Genomic DNA, 22,144 nt, shown 5'->3' on the forward strand with positions numbered 1-22,144 from the left:
GCCCGCCACCCCGACAGAGGCCCAGCTAGCTACTGTCCACTCTGGCCCTTCCCGCTGGCCCTCTCCGGCCTCCAACATCAAGCAGCCCCGCAGAGGGGCCCCCAGCTGCCTGCACAGACATGTGGTCCCAGGAGGGGGAGCCCAAGGGGAGAGCCCCAGGAACTCCTCATGGGGTATTCGCTGGGCGTGCGGGGGCCCTGAGCTGAAGCCCGTCGCGCCCTCCGATTGCTGGGGTACATCTCCCAATGCACGTGCATACTTCAAACTTCTACACTGCAAAGTGTCTCTGACACTCCGCTGGCGGGTCGGCGGGGGGCCTCGAGGCCAGACAGCCCGGGGTGTGGACCCCGGCTCGCCAGGACCTCTCCGTTCTCTGCCAGCTGAATGTCAAGTAGCAGCAGTAAAGCAGCTCCCTAGCGGCGACCCTGCCCGCCCTAAGTCCTGAGCCACGCAGGGTGTGTGCAGGCAGCGTGGGGGGCGGCCCCGCTCACACTCCTGGTAAGTGCACCGAGGGTCCGGGCTTGAAGGCGACATGGAGGCTACCCTTGCAGATGGACACACCACCTTGACCATGGTCCGCTTGTGCCGGATGAAAGTGTGAAGGCCCAGCCACCGCAGCTTCATGCAGAGCTCAAACACGACCACCGTCAAGGCAAACAGCTCCAGGGTCGCGTGGACCTGCAACCAGAGGGCGTGGCCATGGCGACACCGGCCTGTCCTGCTGCCCCGCCTGGCCGCGTCGCCATGCCCCCACTGCCGCCCGGAGGTGGGAGCCAGTGGAGGGGCTGCAGGCCGGCTGCCTGGCCCAGCTGCATCCAGGGTACGGCCCCTGGTCCAGAGTTTGGCACTCAGAGGGCGGCTCCAGCTGGAGTCGTCTAGTGAGCAGAGCCAGAGAGATGGGCAGAAGTCAGGGCTCCGGCGGGACCCCAGACAAGCCCGGGGAGCCTGCCCCGCCCCCCGCCACCTCTAGCACTTCCCAGGGTCTCCCTGTTTTAAATGCCGTCGCCATGGCTGCCCTTCCAGAACGTTCCCTTGCAAGCCCGAGCCCGCCTAGGAGATGCCTTCTGGCGCAGGGGCCCGAGCCGAGCTCCACCTGGGCACTCACGTAGATGCCCAGCCGCAGCGCGGGCACTGCGGGGGCCTCGCACAGGGAGAGCAGCAGCAGGAGCAGGGCCGTCAGCAGCTCCATCAGGTAGAAGAGGTGGTTGTGTGCGAAGAGGTAGGCCGCCAGCGCTTTGGCATTCTTGGGGTGGGTGACGAACTTGTCGTTATTCTCGCCTTCCTGAGAAACACGAGCGGGGGGGTGTGGGGGGGTGCCCCACTCAGCAGCCCAGCCGGCAGCCGGCACAGCGTGCCCTCACCTGGCCAGCCTCAGGGGTACCCCCCTTGTTTAAGAGCTTCCCAAAGGGGGGCAGTGCTGCACCCCCTTCCATCCCCTACAATTCGTCACGGAAACACATCTGGTTGTCATACCTGGGGGTGCTATGGGATCGAGGGGAGCCACTAAACCTCCTACAGTGCAAGGATGCCCCGTCAAAGAGTTATCGCCCGAAAGTCTGCAGTGGTGAGTGAGAGACCCGCCCCTGCCCGCAGGCTCCGCTGCCTGCAGGAGGCAGGTGGCAGAAGCAGAATGCAAACGCAGGTCCCCTGAGCTTGCAGCGTCCTGGGATGCAGCCAGATCGCAGACTGCTGCAACTGTCTGGCTGCTCTGGGCTGACGCTGCCCTGCCATCATCAGCCCTGGCACGCCCGGGGAGGGCAAGGCGAGCTCAGCCCTCAAGCCCTGGAGATTCCCACAGCAGCCGCAGACCGGTCAGCAGAGGAAACATCTGGGCCCTGAGGAGGTCCTGGGACCCAGAAAAGAGCTCCCTGCGGGGAGGGGGGGTTTGTTAGCTCTGCAAGCGTCTCACAGAGCCAGGAAGGAGAGAACTGTTAAGTCTTCCTCTAGAGGAGGAGGGATAGTGCACACAGTAGGTATTTAACAGCTGCTCAGCAGGATGACCTGCTCCTGCAAGAAGTCACTTCTCCCTGCTCCAGCCCAGCCTGGAGCCTGTCCAGCAGCTGGGAGGCCAGGGGGCCTGTGCTTGGCTGTGGCTTGCAGGGCGACCTGAGCGGTCACTTCCCCGGAACGGGCTACGTCACTGCCCTGGTTACTAAGAACACAGGCAAACCACGGCCTCGACAAGGGCAGGCCCACAAAGGAGGCGCGCCAGCGGCCGTGGGGAGGGCGAGCGGCGAGCCCAGCCCTGGGCACCGTGCCGCCAGGGCCAGGGGCACACACTCGGCGGCCTGGGGCCTTCTGGGCTGGACGACTGAAAAGTGCAGCTCCTGGGTTGTTTCTTAGAGCTACCTGCAGGCATGAAGGGCTAGCTAGAGGAGACCACCGACCGGGGGGCCCAGGACTCGGGGTCACCACAGAGGAGGCGGGGGAGGAGGTCTCTGCACACAGGGGCCGAGTGAACTACCACCCCTGGCACCGAGGCCAACCCCATGCGCGCTCTGGCCTCGGGGCTGGCTGCTGAGTGTGAGCGGGATGCGGAGGGAGGCGGCCAGGTGTGGGCCACGGCAGGCCTCTGCTCTTGCTGCCCACGCAGCCCATGCTGAGTCACAGCCGTCTCCAAGGCTCCGGGGTGGGTGCGTTCACAGGTAAGATGTGGGGAGAGGAAAGTGTGGGCTCCAGACACCTCGCAGCAGCGAGGGGCCAGTTACCAGAGATGCCCCACAGCCAGACTACTGTTCTGGGAGCCCAGCTCTGCTTTCATTTTTATTTCCTTTTTAAATGATGCCTTTTTGGCGGAAGCATTCAAATAATGCAACTTTACTACTTGGCTGAATCTGCCCGATGTGAGTGGGTGTCTGTGGAGACACGTACCTGTGCCATGTTGATAAAGATTCAAGCACTATATATAAAAATGCTCACACTTCCCCTGCTGCTTGGTCACCTTTTTTCCTGCAGGCACACAGCCCGTTTTCAAGGGGATACGTGAGGTCAGTGCAGAGAGAGGCCACGGAGCCGAGAAGAGACAGCGTGGCCAGAGGCTGCATGGACGTGGCTTCCTCCAACCTGGAACTCACAGGCTGGGGGCCGGGGAGTCTGTGGGCCTGCGTTCAGCTGCTGCTGTATGAAGGAGGACGGGATCAAGGCACCTGACTGTCTCACTCGCATGAGGGGGCATGACCAGATGCTGGGGGCCCCCAAGCCAGTCACGGTCTGTGTTTGCACCCATCCCCCGTTCTCAGCTCTACCTACTTAGGGTCCGCTCAGGGGTGGCGAGGCGGTTGGAGGTCACCAGGTTACCCTACAGATCAACCACAGGCACTTCCAGGGCTGCTAAAATTCCCTAAAATGTTTCTGTTGCCTGGATTGGAATTAAGACACTTTTGTCCCATGATGTGCGAGAAGCATGGGCCAGGCACACAAGCGCTGGAACTACTACAGTGAGTGAAGTCTGAGAAAGCGCAAGATCAATAGGTGCCATGAAGAGTTGGCCAATGAAAAAAGGTAAGGGAACTTGTCACTCCAATTCATTAAATTAATTCATCAATGTATCATTCAAATTAACTCCTCATTCACCCTTAGTCAGTGCATACCAGAAAATGCTGTTGCACAGAGGCAAGAATTGAGACTCAGGTGATGCAAGGGTTAAGTCTCAGTGCTATGAAGCTCTCAGCAGCCACTGCAGCGGGAGTTCTATCCCAGGCCAGGAGCTGACCCACAGGGGCAGCAGACCTCTCCTGCCTTCCCCCACTGCTCCCCTCAGCAGTGTATTTCAGTAGATCTCCCCACTCTGTCTCTGGTGAAGCCTCTCACCCCTCGCACCTCTGGCTACACCCCAGCTCTTGCATGCATACATAAATAAATCTCAAAAAAAAGAGAACTGAGATGAAAAAAGATTTGAGTTGAAAATGCCAGAAGCCCAGAGAAGGGGAGAGACCAAAATCTACATGGGAGTAGATTTGAGATTATACATGGGGACCCTAAAAGATGTTCATTCCCTTCCGCTCGTGGTCCCACTTCTTAGAGTCTTTTCTAATGAAATAATCCAAGAAATTATTAAATGGGGGGGGAGGTAGTTCTAGAATTGGAAGGAGTACCAGATTGCCACACAGCATAAGGGGAACTACAGAGGGAAAATGCTCCACCTTACTGGGACAGTCAAGTAAGTGAGGATACAGTTGCCAGATATGATGATAAAGTCATGGAAACGCTTTGGAAGAGTTTGAACAACCTAAGAAAAAAGCTTAAGCAACTGACACGCCATGAGAAAAGGCAGACCACAGCTGCGGACACCACACGACTAGGAGTCATTTAGAGAACACCCAAGCCCATGTGTTATTCTTAAAATAACCTCGAGGACAAGCAAATCGGGGGATGTTTTTCCCACATCCCCTTCCCGAAACTTGCTGTCAGCCACTGGGCCCGCCCCATCTCAAGCCCACAGCGGGTCCTGAGAGCTGCCCCAGGGTGTGGGGGCCCCACAGGGGGCAGGATAGGAGGAGCCATAAGGGGGTGGGCGGAGCCACAAAGCAGGTGGTGGAGACGCCCGGGCATCCCGGGCATCCTGCCCAGACGGCCCTTCAGGCCAGCTCTCCAGCTCAGGCACACAGAACAGGGGCAGGAAGCAAAGCCCCAGTGACCCCGGGATGCCGAGAGCAGCAGGCTCCTGACGGGAGACACTCACCTGGAGGTAGATGGCTGCCTCTTGATAATTCATGTCCCAGGTGTGTCCGGTGGGGTTCGAGGGGGAACCCTCATCCCCCAAGCCCAGGCTGGGCGCTCGGGCGTCATGGGCGGCACAGCTGCCTCCATCTGCATTGGAGGAGGAGAAGGTCACCTACCCAGACTTAAGAGAATAAGGACACCATGGCCGTCTGCTCACAGCCAGCTGCACAGCCACACTCGTGCCTGTGTGCAAGCAAGCGCTGGTCTGGCTAGGTAGCAATGACTTTCTTCACCTTGTTAAGTGACAACAAGCAAGTCTAAGAATGCACAAAGCTGTGTTCTCCCTTGGGTGCATCGGGGAAGGAACAAGGAAACACAGATACCTACTTATCTTTACAAGAATAAACAGAAAGGATACTAGAGCTCAGTGAAATTGGTTGCCTGCAAGGGTGTGGAGACACCCAAAGGGAATGATCTTTTATAAATTTTTGACTTTTGGAAGCATCTTAATGTTCACTAAGGTAAAAAAAAAAAAAAATAGAACAGCTGGGTTGGCTCCCTGGTGCAGGAACTCCCCGCTGCTCTTCTCTGCTGACGCTCAAGCCTTTTTCTCCCATTGCTGATATCCCGGTTTGCCTTGGGCAGCAACCTCTCCTTATTCTCAACCCATAGCCCTTGGCTCTGGCTGACTCCCCCCAGCTCCCCAGAAGGTGACCCAAGTTCAGCAGGAGCTGGGGCTGGTTCAGGCAGGGGCTCTGGGGAATACAGGGCTTCCCTGGGCCAGTTAGGAGGGAGGGGCTCCTGCCACCAAGAGGGAAAGTCTGCCTGAGACGAAGCCAACGGAGAACACACCAGTCATAGGGGACACACGGTGCACCCCGGGAGCTGAGCAGGAAATCCACCCTTAGCATTTCCAACATCCGAGCCAACCTCCTTTCCACTCAAGCTGGAGCTGGGCTGGTCACACACTCAGCTGCCCTTCGGAGCAGCGATGGCTTGAAAAATGACTCTCGGCTTGTTAATTTACAGGAAGAAGTGGCTCTAAGAAGAGAGCTGGATTCCCTATAATCCACACTCTAATGGAGGATACAAATCAAATGTTTGGAATCAAAGAGTTGGCAGGAAGCAAACGTGTAAAGCTCACGGTCAAACAGGAGGGGGGTGGGGGGAGAGACCTGCAGGGTTCACAAGGATGCAGGGTCACAACTGGTCCTTCTCACCCTGAACTGCCAGACGGGGCAAGGGCTTGTCTGCAAAGCTCCTCCTCTCCCATTTTTACAGATTCATGAGGTATATTTGACACACAATACATTAAACACACTTCAAGTGCACGAGCTGATGTTTTGACATATGTACACATTTGTGAAATCATCACTACCATCCAGAAAATTTATCTGTCATGCCCGCAATCCGCCCCGCCCCCATCCCCAGGCAGTCACAGATCTGCTGTCACTATATTAGCTGATTCTGCAGCACTTAGAATTTGATAGCATGGAATCTCAGAATGGGTTTGGGCTTGGCTCGTCTGCTCAGCGAAATGATTCTGAAATTCATCCATGTTGTACGGTGTACCAACCATTATGAATAAGAGTAATTCCACGTCCTCACCCAAACCCTTACTCAGTATAAACCGGAAAGTGACGTACGTCCCCCAGTACTATGTGAGCGTGCCAGTTCTTCCACGTCCTCACAACAATTCCTAAGCTCAGTCTTTGTAATCATAACCATTCTCGGGTACTGAACTGTTTTCAAAGGCAATGCCTTTCGCTGGCATTTCCCTGATGGCTAATAAGTCAAGTGTCGGGTTTCATGAGCATGGAACCAAAAGCAAACAAGGAAGTTCCTGACCCTCTGGAAGTGAAACCAAAGCAAAAGCTTTGGACAGAGGACAGAGCCACAAGGTAGCCACATCCCCGGCACCCCCTTTCCAAAAGGCCACGGCACTGTGGCTCCAGAAGCACCCCACACATCCTGGGAAGAGCACCCCCAGGAGAAACAAGCTTGACCCTCATGCCAGCATCAAGCTCCCCGGCCAGTGAGTCGAAGAAGATAGAAGCTGCAACGCGCTTAAGTTCACGGTGGCCATCAAGGCCACCGTGTGCTGGGTCGCACAGGCTGTGGAGAAGCTCTGGGACACCGACCAGGCAGGGTCAACTCCCTGACCAGACTTGACCGGGCACAGTCCTGTGTTTGACCGGCTCCTGACTACGATGCTTTCATGCTGCTAACACCCTCGGGGTCCTCTAAGTTCAGCTGGCTAATTCTAAACATAAACTCTTTACTCATAAAAAAAAATACGATGCCGAGTGTCTGCCCACATATTTACTTACCATTTGCAGATCTTCTTTGAAATGTCTTCAAATATCTTTTTGGGAATTACTCCTTTATTGTAAGGTTTTTATTTATTTATTTTGCATAGAAGAACTGGGGTATAGGCCTGAGGTGCAGAGGGTGAGAAGACTCACCAGAGACAGAGTGGGGAGCCAAGCAGGTGGATCTACGGAAGTACACTGCTGAGGGGAGCAGCGGGGAGACAGGAGAGGTCTGCTGCGCCATGTGGGTCACCTCCCTGGCAGGAATCGAACTCAGCACTGAAGCGGTTGTGGCCAGCCTGCAGCGCTGTGCTCTAACCCATGGTGCCACCAGCGACGGCCCCCAGAGCCCATTTCTGAAAAGACCAAGCCCCCAGCAGAAACAAAGAAAGGTCAAACCACCTCCCACCTTCTCAGGCAGCCCAGGGAGGCCCAAGCCACAATGTGACCCTGAGTAGCAGCCATAGGCAGGCAGCTGGACTGGGCAAGCTGGGCTGCCCAGCAGAGCACAGAGACCTTTAACTCTGTCATGTCTGAACTACTGAAATAAGTAAATGCCACGTTCTGTTGAAGTTAGGGAGACACTCTTTGCTGTTTTATTCAAAATATGATCTGCAGGTTGGCCCAAATTCCTAATAAAAATACTTCTACGCCAACAGCGGCCTTGTTCTTCTACTCCCTGGCACGGTGGACAGCCCTCTAGGTGCTGGTCCCGGGGTGAGGGCTGGAGGTCCCCAGGCACCCCCTGCCTTCCAGGGATCCTTTCTGCGGCGCCCCATCTCTGCCAGGCCTCAAAAAGAGGCTTCCCAGACACGCGTCAGGGATGTGAGTCAGAGTCTGTTCGCCAGGGAGGAGGGAGCTGAAGACTGGCTGATGTGCACCTCATTGCGGTCATATAGACCCAGAGAGACTGTGAGGGGAGCTGAGCCCGCTGGCACGGCTGTCCTGTCCCTCTCAGCCTTCCAGAGGCCTTCCCAGAGGTGGCTGCCTGGCAGGACCCTGACAGGCACAGGGGCCTGCTTCCCTGCCTGGACAGTCAGTCCTGTGAGGACAAGGATGGTTGTTCCGTGTGGTGGCCGCCGCACCCTGAGCTGTGAGGCACAGTGTGCGAGCGGACGCGGAAGCTCTTGCCCAGAAGATGCCACACACGGGAGGGCGGGGCCCAAGGGCGTGGGGGGTACAGGAGGCCAAGGGCCAGCGTGGTCTCCCTGTTTTCCAAGCACCATTCTTTTAAGGACTTGCTGGAGAGGGGCTACTTGTGTAAGAGGAATTCAGGGCAGGACTTGGCAAAGAAAGAAGTCGCACAAGGGGCTAAGGGGGAAGAACAGACTCTGTCCTCCCGGGACGGGCCGCGTTCAGGGCTGCAGACCTCCACGTTCTCAGGACGGGGCTCGGCTTGCTTAGGAGGCCCCGGGAGGCCAAGCGAGACGGCTCGTTTGTGTCGCACAGGCGTGGGCAGACAGGCCTGGAACTAGGGTCACCGCGGGGCTTTTCCAGAAAGCCCCAGGGGACGCATAGAGCCCCCACTGCACCCCCACCCCTCTCGTGGGCCTGGTGGCCAGTGGCGCATTTAGGGATTGCTGAGAGGGCCAAGAGGAAGGCAGGGAGCCACCGTCCGGCCTGTTCCTTTCATGTGCTGCCAAGGCCAAGGGCACTTTCACTGCCTGGCGAGAGGCGGGGCAGCACTGGGGGGGAGGGGCGGGGTCTGACCCTGACGCCCACGTGTGCTAGGAGAGAGGCGGTGGAAAGGCTCCAACTCCCAAGGGCTTTATTGTTCCAGAATACAGCTCGCTCAGGGGCCCGGCAGCTTCTCAACAGCAAAGGGTAATTAAGGCCATAAAATGGGGAGATGGGGGCGGGTCTCGATGGGGGCATGTCAGAGGGGTCATGGCCACGTCTACATGAGGCCTGAGGCTCAGATGGACTGTGTGGGGCCCTCACTCCTGGATCTCAATCCCCACGGGCGGCGAAGTCCCAGGGGCGGTCAGGCCTCGGGTCCACTAGGTCTGGCCCCGGCCTCTGCTGGCAGTCTCAGCCACAGCGGCTGCCAACACCCTCCTGCCCGATCCCCTGGCTGGTCTACTCCTGTCCACCACGGGACCGGTAAATGACCGGCCAAGGAAAGGTGACGTGCGCTCTCGACACAGGCTCCCCTGAGGGTCCCCCCAGGCCCAGCCCCTGTACGCAGGTGATAATTAAAGACTGCAGAGCTGGCTGCAGCCACTTCATTGCAAGTTCGATCCCCGGCCAGGGAGCTGACCCACATGGTGCAGCAGACCTGTCCTGTCTCGCCCGCTGCTCCCCTCAGCAGTGTATTTCAGTCCATCCACCTATTTTGCTCCCCACTCTGTCTCTGGTGAATCCTCTCAGCCCCCCACCCCACACCTCTGGCCTGTACCCCAGTTCTTGCATGCATAAATAAATACTAAAAAAAAAAAAAAAAACTGTACAACCTCAGATCGGGCACCATTCTCGCCCAGGACAGGGTGGTCTCGCCTGGGAGCTGGAAAGACAAGGTCAAGGCATACCATAAGCGCCCAGCTGGAAGAGATGGGGTGACCTCACGACGGGGTAGTCAGGAAGCTGGGACCCCAATGCCTCCTCCAGGAAGATGACCGCTGGCCTCCACATTCGGCCTCTCTTGGGAGGCAACTGGACCGGGAACGAGAGGGAAGCTGGGCAAAGGGCTGCCGCCATGCAGGAGGGTAGAAGAAGCGGTCTTTCTGGTCCTCGCCACAGACAAGCTTCTCCACTTGCAGGAGGCTTTAAAGGGCCACAGGGGGCTGACCAGGAACATCCTTGGTGACCAAGAAGATCCCATTCTGTGCCGGCGGGCAGAGTTCCAGGAAGCGAAACGTTTTGTTCCGCACTCCCAGAGTCTGGCAGAGGCTCTCTGAAAAAGCAGTGAAAAGCAGCCCTCGGATGCACAGGCCCTGGCGCCTGAAGGGTCACGCAACACCTACCCCTTACCTGCCCTCCCCACATCCTGGCACAGAGCCCAGGGAGGTGAACTGAAATCACTGGCAGGAGGCGGAGAAGGAACTGAAAGAAGCCACCGAGCTGACAGTAGATAGATCGGAACAACAAAAGCTCTGACCCACAGTGGGAAAGTTCCCGTCCAGAGGACAGGCAGACAGACCAGGATGACCCGTTAGCACAGATGGCCACGCTCCCTGCACGCTAATGTAACAGGGCCCAGACGCTTCCTGCAAACAGCTGGCTGCTTCGCATGCAGCCTCCAAACGACCCTGCGGGGAATCCAAGATTTCCGTTTGCTGGAGCACAGCATGCGCCGGTCCCGGCAGCGCTGGGTAAATAGAAACACTTTCCATATGCCAGCCATAAAGTTGCACCAGGGAAGAAGGGAACTGCAGGCAGGAGGGGGGTGCTCCGAGACACCCCTTCCCCAACCCAGAGAGCACAGGGTCAGCTCAGGCTGGGCAAACCACTCCCTTCCGGAGATGGAGTCTCCTGGGGTGCAGGCTGCTTGGGTGGGGGGCCCCGTGAGCGCCTGTTGGGAGGCAGCTCTGCTCAGACAGCAGGCGGTGACTGACTGCCCAGGGCAAGTCTATGCGGAAGACCCTGCCCTCATTCAAACCTCCCTCTGCCCATCTCATTCTTTGCCGTGAACCACGTCTGCTCAAATGTACACCCTGCCTACCCTCCTCAAGACAAACCGTAGCCCGGATACCGGGGTCACTGCCAGCAGCTCCCTCCCCTCCCCCAGCTCCTGGTGTTCGTCCCTACAGCCTCAGTTTCTTCATCCATTCACTGGGACGGGAGCCAGCTGAGCGCTGGGCATCTCAGAAACAAATGCTAATATCCACAAAGCACCGGGAGCCGTCTGTGCTCACCAGAATGACAACAAGCAACCGCCCGCCCGATTGCCAGTTGTCACTGAGAGCCTCACTCCGCAGGAGGAAGCTCGAGGAGGACAGGAAAATAAACTCGATCGACACTGACGAGTTTTATGGACGCGGCCGTGCCACACTGCTGCGAAGGCGGCTGGCTCTGCAAAGGCCCGCAGATGAAAATGGGGAGAAAGAAAATCCAGTGCTGAAAGGAAGCCGCGTGACCATGTCCTGCTCTGGCCTGCGCTTCGTGATGCCCACTGGCGAGACGGAGTGGGACAGACACAGGTCAGCGCCTGGCACGAAGGCTCCAAACCCAGGCGGAGACCTGGGCGAACAGACCGACCCGCAGAGAGGCGAGAACCCCGCAAAGCCCTCCCTCTGCATCGCTGGTCTCCCGCCCAAAACCTGCTCTGCCCAAGGCTTAGGCCAGCGCGGGAAGGGTGGCCCGGGCCTGGGTGGGGCATTCTGGGCGGAGCAGCGGGTGCAGTCAGAGTGGCTGGGGGGACACACTGCCCCTCCTCCAGTTTTGCTTCCAGCAGCTGACCGTGGCCAAAAGCAGGGAGTCCCTGGGGTGCGGCGTCCCCAGGCTGCTTGGGTGGGGGCCCGTGAGCGCCTGCTGGGAGGCAGCTCTGCTCAGAGAGCCAGCAGACAGTTCTGCAGAGACGTGAGGCCACACAGGGCTGGACGGGGAGACAGACGTAGGGAGCGGCAGCTACAGACAGGAGCTGGGCTGCGGAGAAGGGCTGTCTCAGTCCTCTAGGAAGGCAACTGCTCCCGGAGCTCACACTGAGTTGCCCAGGGCGCTCGCGTCCTGAGGCTGTGAACAGGACCTTGAGTGACGCTGGTCTTCCCAAAAAATCAAGTGATGATTTTGAGGAGAAAAAGGGTGAAGCATGAAAAGGCCAGCTTTCGAAGGCTGTCGACAAATACGGCGTATGTGAGGAGACATTTCTTGAGCGCCCACTGGAGGCCAGGCGTCATGGCTTGGACACATAAAACCCTATCTGTGCCCTCGTGCAGCTCACAATGAGGAGGCGAGTGGAGACCCTAGCGCTGAAGTCTTCTGGAGAAGGATGTGGCAGCCCTGGGCTGGGTAGAGGCGGGGGGGCGGGGGGTGTCTGGGCTGGCGTCTGAAGGCAGAAGGCACGCCCACAAGGGGGTGGCGGTAGAGTGAGGGGTACATTCCAGAAACAGAAAAGCTCACGCGTGAAGCACTGCAAATAGCGGGTGTACTTGGGAAGCTGGGAGTGGTCAGTAGTGCTGACGCCTAAAGAGCCAGAAACGAGGCAAAGAACGCTCACTGCTCACACTCAGCCCCAGACACCCTCCTTCGCTAATGCTTCGAAATGTGAAAAAGCCCAGCGGCCAGCTTCAGGCCACTGACGGGGAATGGAGGCCCAGAGAGGGACGGCGAGGTGCCCAAGGTCACACAGCGAGGAAGTAGCCAGATGGGGGTTCCCTCGCCCCCACAACCGCTGTGGTGTGGGAGCAGCGGGTGGGTTGCCAGTCAGTTGAAGGCACCTGGACCCCACTACTGGGTTCTACCAGTGGGGCGACTTGAGCAGTGAACCTTCTGGAAATGCCCAGACAGCCAAGGTAGCTGATCTGGGCGAACATCAGAGCCCCAACTGCCAGTGTTCTGCCCAGGGAAAATTCTCTTTCCCAGGAAGCCCACGCAGCCAACTGGACAGGCCACTTCCTTCATCTCACCGCCCTGGAGTGAAGAACTGTCTGGCCACTGCCCACCCTACTCGCACCCCCTTCTGCCCACGCAGGGCGAGAACAAGTGGCATGCCCGTGGCCCCCAGGGAACTTCTCAGTGAGGTGGGAGGACTTGATTTTTCCGTCTTTAGTCTGAGAATTGCAGGGCCTGGCTTGCAACTGTCCCTCCTTTCCCAGCGCCTCCGGCTTGATTCTGAAACGCAGGGCTTCCGCTCCCACCCACCCCAGCGCCTGTGGTGCGCAAAGCGCTTCAGATGCTTCGGAGGAACATTTGTAAGGACGGCGCACATCTCAAAGGCCTGCGTTTCACCACGTGCACACACACAAACTCAGCTCTGTTTACCCAGGGAGGAGCGCGGCACCTGTGTGAACATCTGTCCCATACTCACTTGGAAGCATCAGAAATGCTAATTGTGCGCGGGGAGCCCAAGCTGATGAAAAGTACTTCTCTCCGCACACTGGCCTTCCCGGGCTCCTGCCAGAGGTCCGCAGGCACGCAGGCCCGGGGGCCAGGTCTGGCCGTGAGATGCGCCCGTCACCAGGCCCGGCTGGCCGGGCGGATGGTGTCCACTGAGGCCCTCCCAGGGCGCACCCGGGCCAAAATGGCTTCCACGAGGCCAGCCACGCCCAGGCATCTGCTGGAGATCCAGGAGAAGAGCAGCGAAAGGGGAGGAGGGGGGCGGGACTGGCCTCCTGGGGGGGCCCCAGCTGGGAGGAAGTGTAGACTCCCACACAGAGCGTATCTTGGCCACTGCTCAGAGTCCTGGGCCTGGCTGCTGGCCCTCCGGCAGTCCGTGGCCCAGCAGGGCTCAGGCCCTGCTTCCGTTTTCCTCAGTTTCTCTTTCTGTTGAGCATGGAAGGCAGCCCCAGGGGGGGATCACAAATAAAGAAGCAAGAGTGGGCGGGACATGGAGTGGCCTGAGCCATCCCTGCAGTGCCTGGAGGGCGGCCACGGAAGCTGACACACTGTCCTCACGTGGGTCATGACAGCGCCTAAGAAAAGTGAAAGCTCGTAAGGTTCCCTCTGAGGGGAAGCCGGAGGATTCCGTCAAAGGAAAGGAGCACAGACCCTCAACAGGGAGTCTGGCTGGCTGGCTGGGGAGGGGGAGCTGCTGCTTGGCTGACACTGACACCTGGGCACTGAGGGTGTTCCGTGAGGGCGCAGCTGAAACCGCCCCATTCATCTTTATGTCAGCCCTGCATGGAGACATTCCAGCCCCCGTTCTCTCTCCCTTTTTTAATATTTATTTATGCATGCAAGAATTGGGGTACAGGCCAGAGGTGTGGGAAGTGAGAGAATTCACCAGAGACACAGTAGGGAGCAGAATAGGCAGACTGACCAAAATACACTGCTGAGGGGAGCAGCGGGGAGACAGGAGAGGTCTGCCGCGCCGTGTGGGTCAGCCCCTGGCCGGGGATGGAACTCGTGCTGCAGTGGCTGCGGACAGCTTCATAGGGCTGCGCTTCAAACCACTGCACCCCATTCTACCCGCGAAGAAACTGAAACTCAGGGAGAAACTGAAGCTTAGCTGCTCCTTCAAGGTTGCCTGCCAGAAAGTCAGCCCCAGCAAGGGACCGAGGCTGAATGACGCAGAGCACGGCCGGAGCCGCCACGCCCCGCACACACACTTGTACCCATCCAAGAGCGTCCCAGGCCCCTCCATGCCCAAACCGGGAAGCCCCTGCACCTCCTGGGACAGTCTCCAGCCTCCAGATGGCTCCACATGACAGGCCACCAAGACAGTGGGCCAGCTGGCTGGGAGGCTGGACAAGCTCTGGTGCCAGCCTGGCTCCTGGGCACACAGTAAAAACTACGATTCCACACGACAAGGCAGGCCGGCCAAGTGTGGGCAGCCGAGCCCGCAAGAAGAGGTGGCCCTCGAGAGTCACAGAGAGGAGACATCACGCTCGTCACGACCACCCACGAGCGAAAGCCACTGCACCCGGCAGCCTGGAGCCGCTCCAAGCCATTAGCCACGCTGCGTACAGAAGCTCTGCCCGAGCTGATTTTCAGCAAGAGCTAAGAGCAGGGGAAACGAAAAGCCCAAGCTGGCAGAGAGAGGGATTCATGAGAAGAAGGCAGCCTGCAAGTGGGATAGCGGTGCTGGAGGGCGGAGCTCGGTCGTGAAGGACGGTGGGCACTGGGCACCCCACGCTGACATGTCGACGGGCCTGAGTGGGCTCCGGGAGAGCGCAGCACTGAAAGCAGAGACCCAGGGGAGCAGGCTGCTCCCGGGGCGGCAGGCGCCGGGCCCCGCCGGGGCTGTTCCTGTCCCATCACATGTGACTGAGTTTCCTTGTCACCGGCCAAGCTGCGACGGTGTCACGTGGGACCCAGCATTTCTGGAACCTGTGACTCACCCCCAGATGCGTGACTCCACACGTGTTTATTACTTGCCCCGGGTAAGGGTAGGAAGGACTCGGGCCCTGCCTCTGCAGGACTCGTACTACCAGACAGAGGCGCAATTGTGTAATCCTTGGCGCCCTAAAGAGCAGCACCCGCCCGGGCGTGACGTCAGCCTGGGCTCCGTCCTTCCCTGCCGTCACCCAAGGGCGTCACAGCCACGCCAGCAAGAAATCCAGGCAGGTTAAGCCTTACGAGAGAGAAGGTGAATTACAAAACCCCCACCTGAAGCCGGGTAGGGGACAGTTGAACCACACCGTGACAGGCGGCTTTGCCAAAGCGAGTCCTCCGCCCACATTTGAAACGATCTCTTCTACCAAAATCTATTTCTCACAATCCATCATGGCATGGCGCCAACCCTGATTCTGTGTCGAAGACAGTCACTGACTCTCCCCCACGAAGGCACAGGGGGCAAGGGTCCTGCACACTAGAGCACTAGAGGGCGAGAGCCACTAGAGGCCCCCCGCAGCCACTGTCCCGAGCAGCTGGGGGCTTGGGATGCTGCAGAGGAAGAGGACAAAGGCCACCGCTGGAGGACGCTGGAGGGCAGCAAGGTCAGAAGAGGGCGGCTCGCAGGGCTGCGTGGCCGTGCCAACGGCGTAAACAACAAATCAGGGCAGTCGCTGCGTCCGTGCATACATGAGCGGCCCCATGCTTGGAGAAGCCGATTCACGGGTTCTGATTTCTGGAGTGGATTCAGCCAGGAGTCAGTAGACGGGCAGCCCTTCTCATGGCATGGGAAGCGCCAGGGCCGCTGCCAGACATCTGGGGCCAGGCCCAGAGGTGGGGCCAGGCACTCCCAGTCTCGTTTGACCTAAGAACTTTGGCTTCACCCTCACTAAGGGGCTGGCCTAAGCGTCTGGTTTCCTTAACAACACGGGCAGGTGAATGAAGCTCTCGAGGCCACAGAGCCTGGGAGGAGAAACACCCCGCTCTGCGCGAGGCCTGAAAGCCGAGGTGGCAGGCTCCGTGATGAGGGCGCCCCACACGTCTGCTGGGTGCCTGTCTGGGATGCCACTGCACCCCCACATTTGCTGAACAAATGAATAAGCCCCTGCACCAACGTCTGCCCTGCGGGTCGCTGCACTCTCCAGGCCTCGCACTGCACATCTGAGAGACGGAGCAGAAAGGCCCGACCACGCGAGGGCTGCAGGGACAGACCTTGGCCAGGACAGCTGCACACTCACGTGCAAGCGCCAGCCTGCAGCAGGGGAGAGCAAGGACGACCGTGGGGTGTGCACATGGGGACAGGAGCAGCGGTGGGACCCAGAGGTGCTCCCGGGGAGACGTGCAAGTGCCCCAGATGCACACCCGAGTCCACCGCGGAGACAGGACTCCCCTGGAGAAACAAAGCCCCCAAATCAGGTCTTTTTTCTTTTTTAAGATTTATTTATTTATGCATACAGAGCTGGGGTACAGGCCAGAGGTGCAGGGGGGTGAGAGGAGTCACCAGAGACAGAGTGGGGAGCAGAACAGGCAGATCGTCGAAGTACACTGCTGAGGGGAGCAGCAGGTAAGACAGGAGAGGTCTGCCGCGCCCTGTGGGTCACCGCCAGGGCGGGGATTGAACTCGTGCTGCAGTGGCTGTGGATAGCTCCATAGTGCTGTGCTTTAACCCTCTGCACCACCAGGGAGGGCCCCCAAGTCAGGTCTTAAATGCCAAAAGAGCACATAAAATGCTGCTCTTACTTGTTCCTGCAGCTAAAATACCCAAGGAAAGATGAAAAACTTTGCCTTTTAATTTGTAACCCAAACAGCCTGGTCATGGCTGTGTGCCAACATGTTGATTCTGCCAACCATGAAGGGTATTTACCTTCTCTGGGGAAGGGAAATGAGTGACCAGGCTTTATCTGAGAGGAGAGATAACATCAGACCTGAGCTTCCTGGCTGGGCAGACTGAGAACTTCCTGATCAAAGCTCAGTTAGAATGAGCTGCTTATGCAGGGGCTGTGTCCATGCACTGGGAGCCAAGCAGAAACTTATCTCCCAGATACAGCCAGGAGCTGATCTTAGTGAATCAGGAGAGGCCCTGCTGACGCTGAAAAGCCACAGACAAGGAAGGAGGCCGGCGGGGCAGGGGCCAGGGCCAGAGCCCAGCAGAACAAATTCATCTGGCCATCCTGTTCCTTCACCAACTGCTTCCTCCTAGCGAGATCCACTGCAGAAGTTTCTAGTAACAAAGAGGCACCTGCCTGCACCCAGGCCAGGTGAGCCCGTGGAAACACTCATGGGTTTGATGTGTTCCAGCCATGGGAGGCTGGAACTGCGCTGAGCCCGGGGCCTTATGGACCCACCGCCCTGGGAAGAGCAGGGCGAGGTCAGGGAGACAGACACAGAAGGAGGGAACATGATGACGCTAGCTCTTTCGATTATAGTTCATTCTGGCAGTTGCCACACACCTCCCAGGCTCCAGGGAGGAATGCGATCCCTATACCACCTCAGTGGGGCTGGAAAAAATTCACAGCCCAGATCCAATAGCTGGGAAATGAGAAGCAGGATGAAGTTGGATAGGAAGCAGCTCAGAAGGAAGGGTGGGAAGACAGAGGCTGCAGCGGGGGAGTCACGTGAGCTGCACAGGAAGGGCAGGACCAGGAAAGGAAGGCCGGGCAGGGCAGGCGTGTGGGAGAAGCCGCTCTCACAGCGGGGCGGAATCACGGGCAGCCTGTGCGAGAGGGTTTGCTCGCTGTCTTCTAGGTTCTTGGTGAAGATCCAACACTACTTGCCCTGAAGCTCTGCTGGCTTTGCTATTTTTATACCATGAAAAGAACTCCAGGTATGGAGCTCCGATTTAAAATACCATGCCCGATAGAAAAGAAAAACTTTGCTTAAAAGAAAGAACTAAGATAAAGATAGAAACCAGCTTCCTCCCGGAAAAGAAGACGGAGGCTGAAGGCCCATGTGCTCCCCTCCCCGCCTGCTGGGGCACCCCCTCGGCGGAGTTCTGCAGTGGGAGGACATGGGTGCAGGTGACGCCACAGGCCCTTCCGAGTCACCCAATCCTGGAGAAGTTCAACCTTTCAGACCCTGCGTTTTGCTGCTGCTGGAGGACATACTGGGACCTGCTGGGAGCAGCCACAGAGAAGGGGAGCACCATCCAGGGCGTCTAGACGTGCCGGGCACCTGGCCTGGGCTCAGCGTCCGAGAGCCATGATGTACACTGAGAATGACCCGATTCAGCTTGGACTGCAGGGGAGAGCAGCAAGAGGGTTAGGAAATGTCCGCATCAGGGGATTCGTCCAGCAGAAGGGTAAGACGGGAGAGCTCCCCCCAGGCACCCTCGAATATGGGGTAGATGGTGCCGGGGCCAATGTCCCTCCAGGCTTGGACTCTCGGCCTGTCTCACAAGCAGGGTCTCCTCTCTGGGCCGCTGTGCTGCAATTCAAGGCAGCTGCTTGGCCACTATGGCCAGTGCCACGGAGGCCCCATGTGGGAGCCATGAGCCCTCCACCTGCCTTGCCGCCAACGTGGAGGCTGAGAGGTTTGACTGTTCTGGCTCATGAAACACCCTCAGAGCAAATGTGAACTCAGACCTCCCTGCAGCGAGTGGGAGCGAGCAGTGCGGCTCCAGCCTGCACCCAGCTGCCAGCACTGGCATTTTGATGCAGCAGCTTTCTGCATGCAGAGGGGAGCGATGGCATTTCGTGGCAGGGGTGCCCAAGGCAACAGACAAGATCCCCCCTGTGAAGACTCGGAAGGCCTGGGAAGCGCAAGGGGCGAGGCTGGAACCCAGCATGCCCGGTGCCTGCTCATTTTAATTGGTGCCTCTGCCAGCCTGGTGAGGCCGCGTTCTGCCTGGGCCAGGCCCTGAGAAACCACAGCAAGGACCCCAGGGGTGCCAGATGCCCAGGACCCCTGGGAGGCTGTGAGAATCTAATTGCGCTTTGGTCTCCAGCTGCCGAGCTGCCTCTGCTTCCCAGAGCTGGGGTGGACACCTGCCGTGCTGGGAGGGAGGCAAAAAGGATTCGGATCCCTGTCTGGGTTCAGGACCCCCGCTGGGGTGCCACGGAATTCCAGAGAAATGGCCTGACAGTAACACCGACGGCCAGCCAGTCCTTCTCAGGAACCACACAAAGGTGATCTCACCAACTCCCCAAGAGGCTATCGAGACCCCGGATGGAGAGCCGAGGCTCTGAGGTACTGAGCCCCACGCCTGGCTAGGACTGGAAGCCTGCAGCCGACCCAAGCCTACCTGCTTCCCCATTCCACCTCCCAGGGTGGGGTGACCGGTGACAAGAGCTGCAGGCGTCCCTTGGGGGTCATCTGGCATATACCCCAGGGACACTTAGGCAGAGAGAACCATGGGTGTGGGTTTCCACAATGGAAATGCCCTGGAGTTGCTCAGACCTCGTTCCTACATCTCTCGTGTGCTGAAAACCACGAACCACCCGGCACCCAAGCAGCCTACAGAGGGCAGCGCCCTACTCAACCTCCAGCCCCTCCCCGCAGGCCCCTGATTCTTTCTGCACCCAGAAGAGGCATCTTGGGCAGCTGCTGGGTGTAAAGGCAGTGAGAAGCAAAATCGGAATACAACCAGCGTCTCCCTGGAAAATCCTGTGTGTTGGGCAGTGTTCAGACCCTGTGTTCTGACTCCCTGAACAAGGCGTCTGGACCGCAGTCTGGAGACCTCTAAACCTCGCAGTTAAATGCCAGCCCCTTAGACAGTCATCAAGGTTAGTTCTAATCCCCAAGCTTTAAATACCTCTGCTCATCCCTGCTTCCTTCACCAACCTGGCAACTTCTGCCTGTGAGTCATTTGTTAACATTTCTGCAGCAATGCTTGGAGCCCAGAGATGCCAGAGTCTTAGATAAAATACATTCCTGCCCCTGGGAGGAATCTCCAAACCTTCAGTTCCTATAGGCAGAATGCCCCAGGGCAGGCCAGCCCCAGTGGAGGGGCCAATGTACCTGATTTCTGGGTACCTGCATCCAAGGACCCCTGGGGTCCTCAGGCCACTAGCACTGAGCAAGGACAAATGTAAGGACACAGGGAGAAGCTGCCACCTACCAGCCAAGGACAGAGGCCTTGGAACAAACCACACTGCTGGCCGTTCCAGATTGAGCGTCCAGAACAGCGAAACATAAGTTCCTGATGCTGGACGCTGGAGCCCCCGTCTGTGGTCTGGAGCGCAAGCAACTGGGCCCAGGAGCGGATCACAGCTCCAACGGCAGCCTGAGTCAAGGCGGAGGCACCTCGGAAGCTGGCTTCAACCTGAGGCTCATGCCCACGTCGCTGCGAGCCCTGCTGGAGGCCTGTGCGGACATCCGGCCAACACTTTCAGTCCTCCAGCATTTCTATCAGCCAAAGACTGGGGACGGCGATGGCAGCTTCTAGCACAATCAGCTGTGCTGGACAACACAGGACGCAAACCACTGGTTGGGAGACAAGGCCGCCCCCCTGGGAGAGCCAGGCCCCAGGAACCCAGCTTGCCCCAACCTATTTAGTCACCCAGGCAGGTGGCATAAAGATGAAAGCGACCCAGGGCTTCCAGGTGACACCACGGTTCAGCAAGTCATTACCATACAGTAAACTACTGGGAACGATGGAAGCCTCATCTAGATACCAAAGCAGCAAAGGGTACTAAGTAATTAGCCTTATCAGGACTCAGGACAGGCTTCAAAGAGATGGGATTGTGCACAAGATTTTCAAGAGAGAACCTGCGTTCAGGGGCAAACAAGCATCTGGGCATTCTGCACAGGAGGGATCAGCCAGCAAGGCAGGGGGGGCAGGAAAGAATGCCCCCGGGGTTCTCGGACTGGAAGCAACGTGATACCGTGGGTAAGGCAAGAAGTGGGCCGGCTGGGAAGTAAGATACAGCACCCCAGGCTGGCCAAGGAGCTTGGCTGGCATCCTCCAGGGGAGGGCAAGGTCCAGGGAACTTTTAGCTGGGGTCAGATTTGTGTTTTAGACAAACGGCTAGACAGCAAGGATAGGTCTGGGGTGGAAGGCCAAGGCCAAAGCCAAGCACGAAGCCAAATCCAGGGCCTGATGGACAGCACAGCAGGCCTCCTCCAAAGTGTCTTCTTTCCTCAGAGAGGTCCTGACAATTCTCCCAGCCAGCGCTGGTGGAGAACACCCATTAGTTCTTTAAGATTTTAGCGAAGGGCCCAGTAAGCAGGCAAAGGAGAAGAGTCAGGTGCAGAAAGCAAACTTCCCTGGACCCTTCTAAATTTTTTTAATTTCATTTCTTTTTTAAATTTTTTATTTATGCAAACAGAACTGGGGTGCAGGCCAGAGGTGCAGGGGCAGTGAGAGGATTCACCAGAGCCAGAGAGGGGAACAAAATAGGCAGATTGCAGAAGTACACTGCTGACAGGAGCAGCAGGCAGGTCAGGAGAGGTCTGCTGCGCCCTGTGGGTCACCTCCAGGGCCGGGATCGAACTCGCACCAAAGCGGCTATGGCCAGCTTGCAGTGCTGCTTCCTAGCCCATTGTGCCACCAGGGAAGGCCCCTTATATTTCATTTCTTTAAGCAACAAATGAAGCCACTAACTTCATCAAGGGAAGAAAAGTGTCACGAGCAGCCTATTCAAGGTAAGTTGTATCATCTCTCTGGCTTACTTCCTACTCATCAACCTGCTTCGACACAGAACGAAGGTGCTCTTCCCATTCTGATCCAACAGGAGCAAGCGCCCACCATCAGCTCTGATGTGTTGGAAGACTTGAAAGTGGTACCCGTGACAAAGCCTAGGATTCTAACCTAGAGCCCTGAGCCTGACTCTTTCCAGAATGATCCACACCTTCATAAATCGGGCTCCCTTCTTCCAGTCCATTCCCTTGTTGGTCAGAGATGGAATCACCTCCCTCTCCAGGGGGAATCTAATCTACTCAGAAGCCAAAAGTTTGTCACATTTAAAGACATCCCACTTCTCAAAACTCATTACACAGGGGCATGAGTAGGGAGGTCAGCAAAGCAGTGATGCTGACTAGCTGTGTGACTTTAGGCAAATTACCTCATCTCTCTGAAGTTGTTTTTTCTTTGCTAAGTACCGACAGTAACAATAACTCTCCCTTGAGCTTTATAAGATGAGATAATACATGTCAGTGTTAAAAACCAGCACTCACCCTTATGAAGGGCTTGTGAAGGAAAGAGGAGGAGGAAGAAAGGGAGAGGGGATGAGGAGGGAAAGAACTTTAGATTCAGACAATCCTGGGTTCAAGTCTGCTCAGCCAAGTTACTAAACCTCTGTGAC

The 22,144-nt window shown here is 57.7% G+C and overlaps 1 protein-coding gene across 2 annotated transcripts in view; it reads right to left on the minus strand.

The window, feature by feature from the left end:
• TPCN1 (two pore segment channel 1) overlaps positions 1–22,144 on the minus strand; it is a 43,563-nt gene that overhangs the window by 17,362 nt on the left and 4,057 nt on the right. For both annotated transcript variants that reach the window (XM_004691013.2, XM_012730993.1), the window contains exons 3-5: positions 4,682–4,809; positions 1,106–1,282; positions 565–678 (exon numbers count right to left, since the gene is read on the minus strand). In XM_004691013.2, coding sequence (XP_004691070.1) covers positions 565–678; positions 1,106–1,282; positions 4,682–4,809 — 419 coding nt within the window. The remainder of the gene's footprint in view (positions 1–564; positions 679–1,105; positions 1,283–4,681; positions 4,810–22,144) is intronic.

Source organism: Condylura cristata, unplaced genomic scaffold (genome assembly GCF_000260355.1).
Source record: "Condylura cristata isolate star-nosed mole 26May11 unplaced genomic scaffold, ConCri1.0 scaffold00029, whole genome shotgun sequence".
Taxonomy (NCBI): Eukaryota; Metazoa; Chordata; class Mammalia; order Eulipotyphla; family Talpidae; genus Condylura; species Condylura cristata.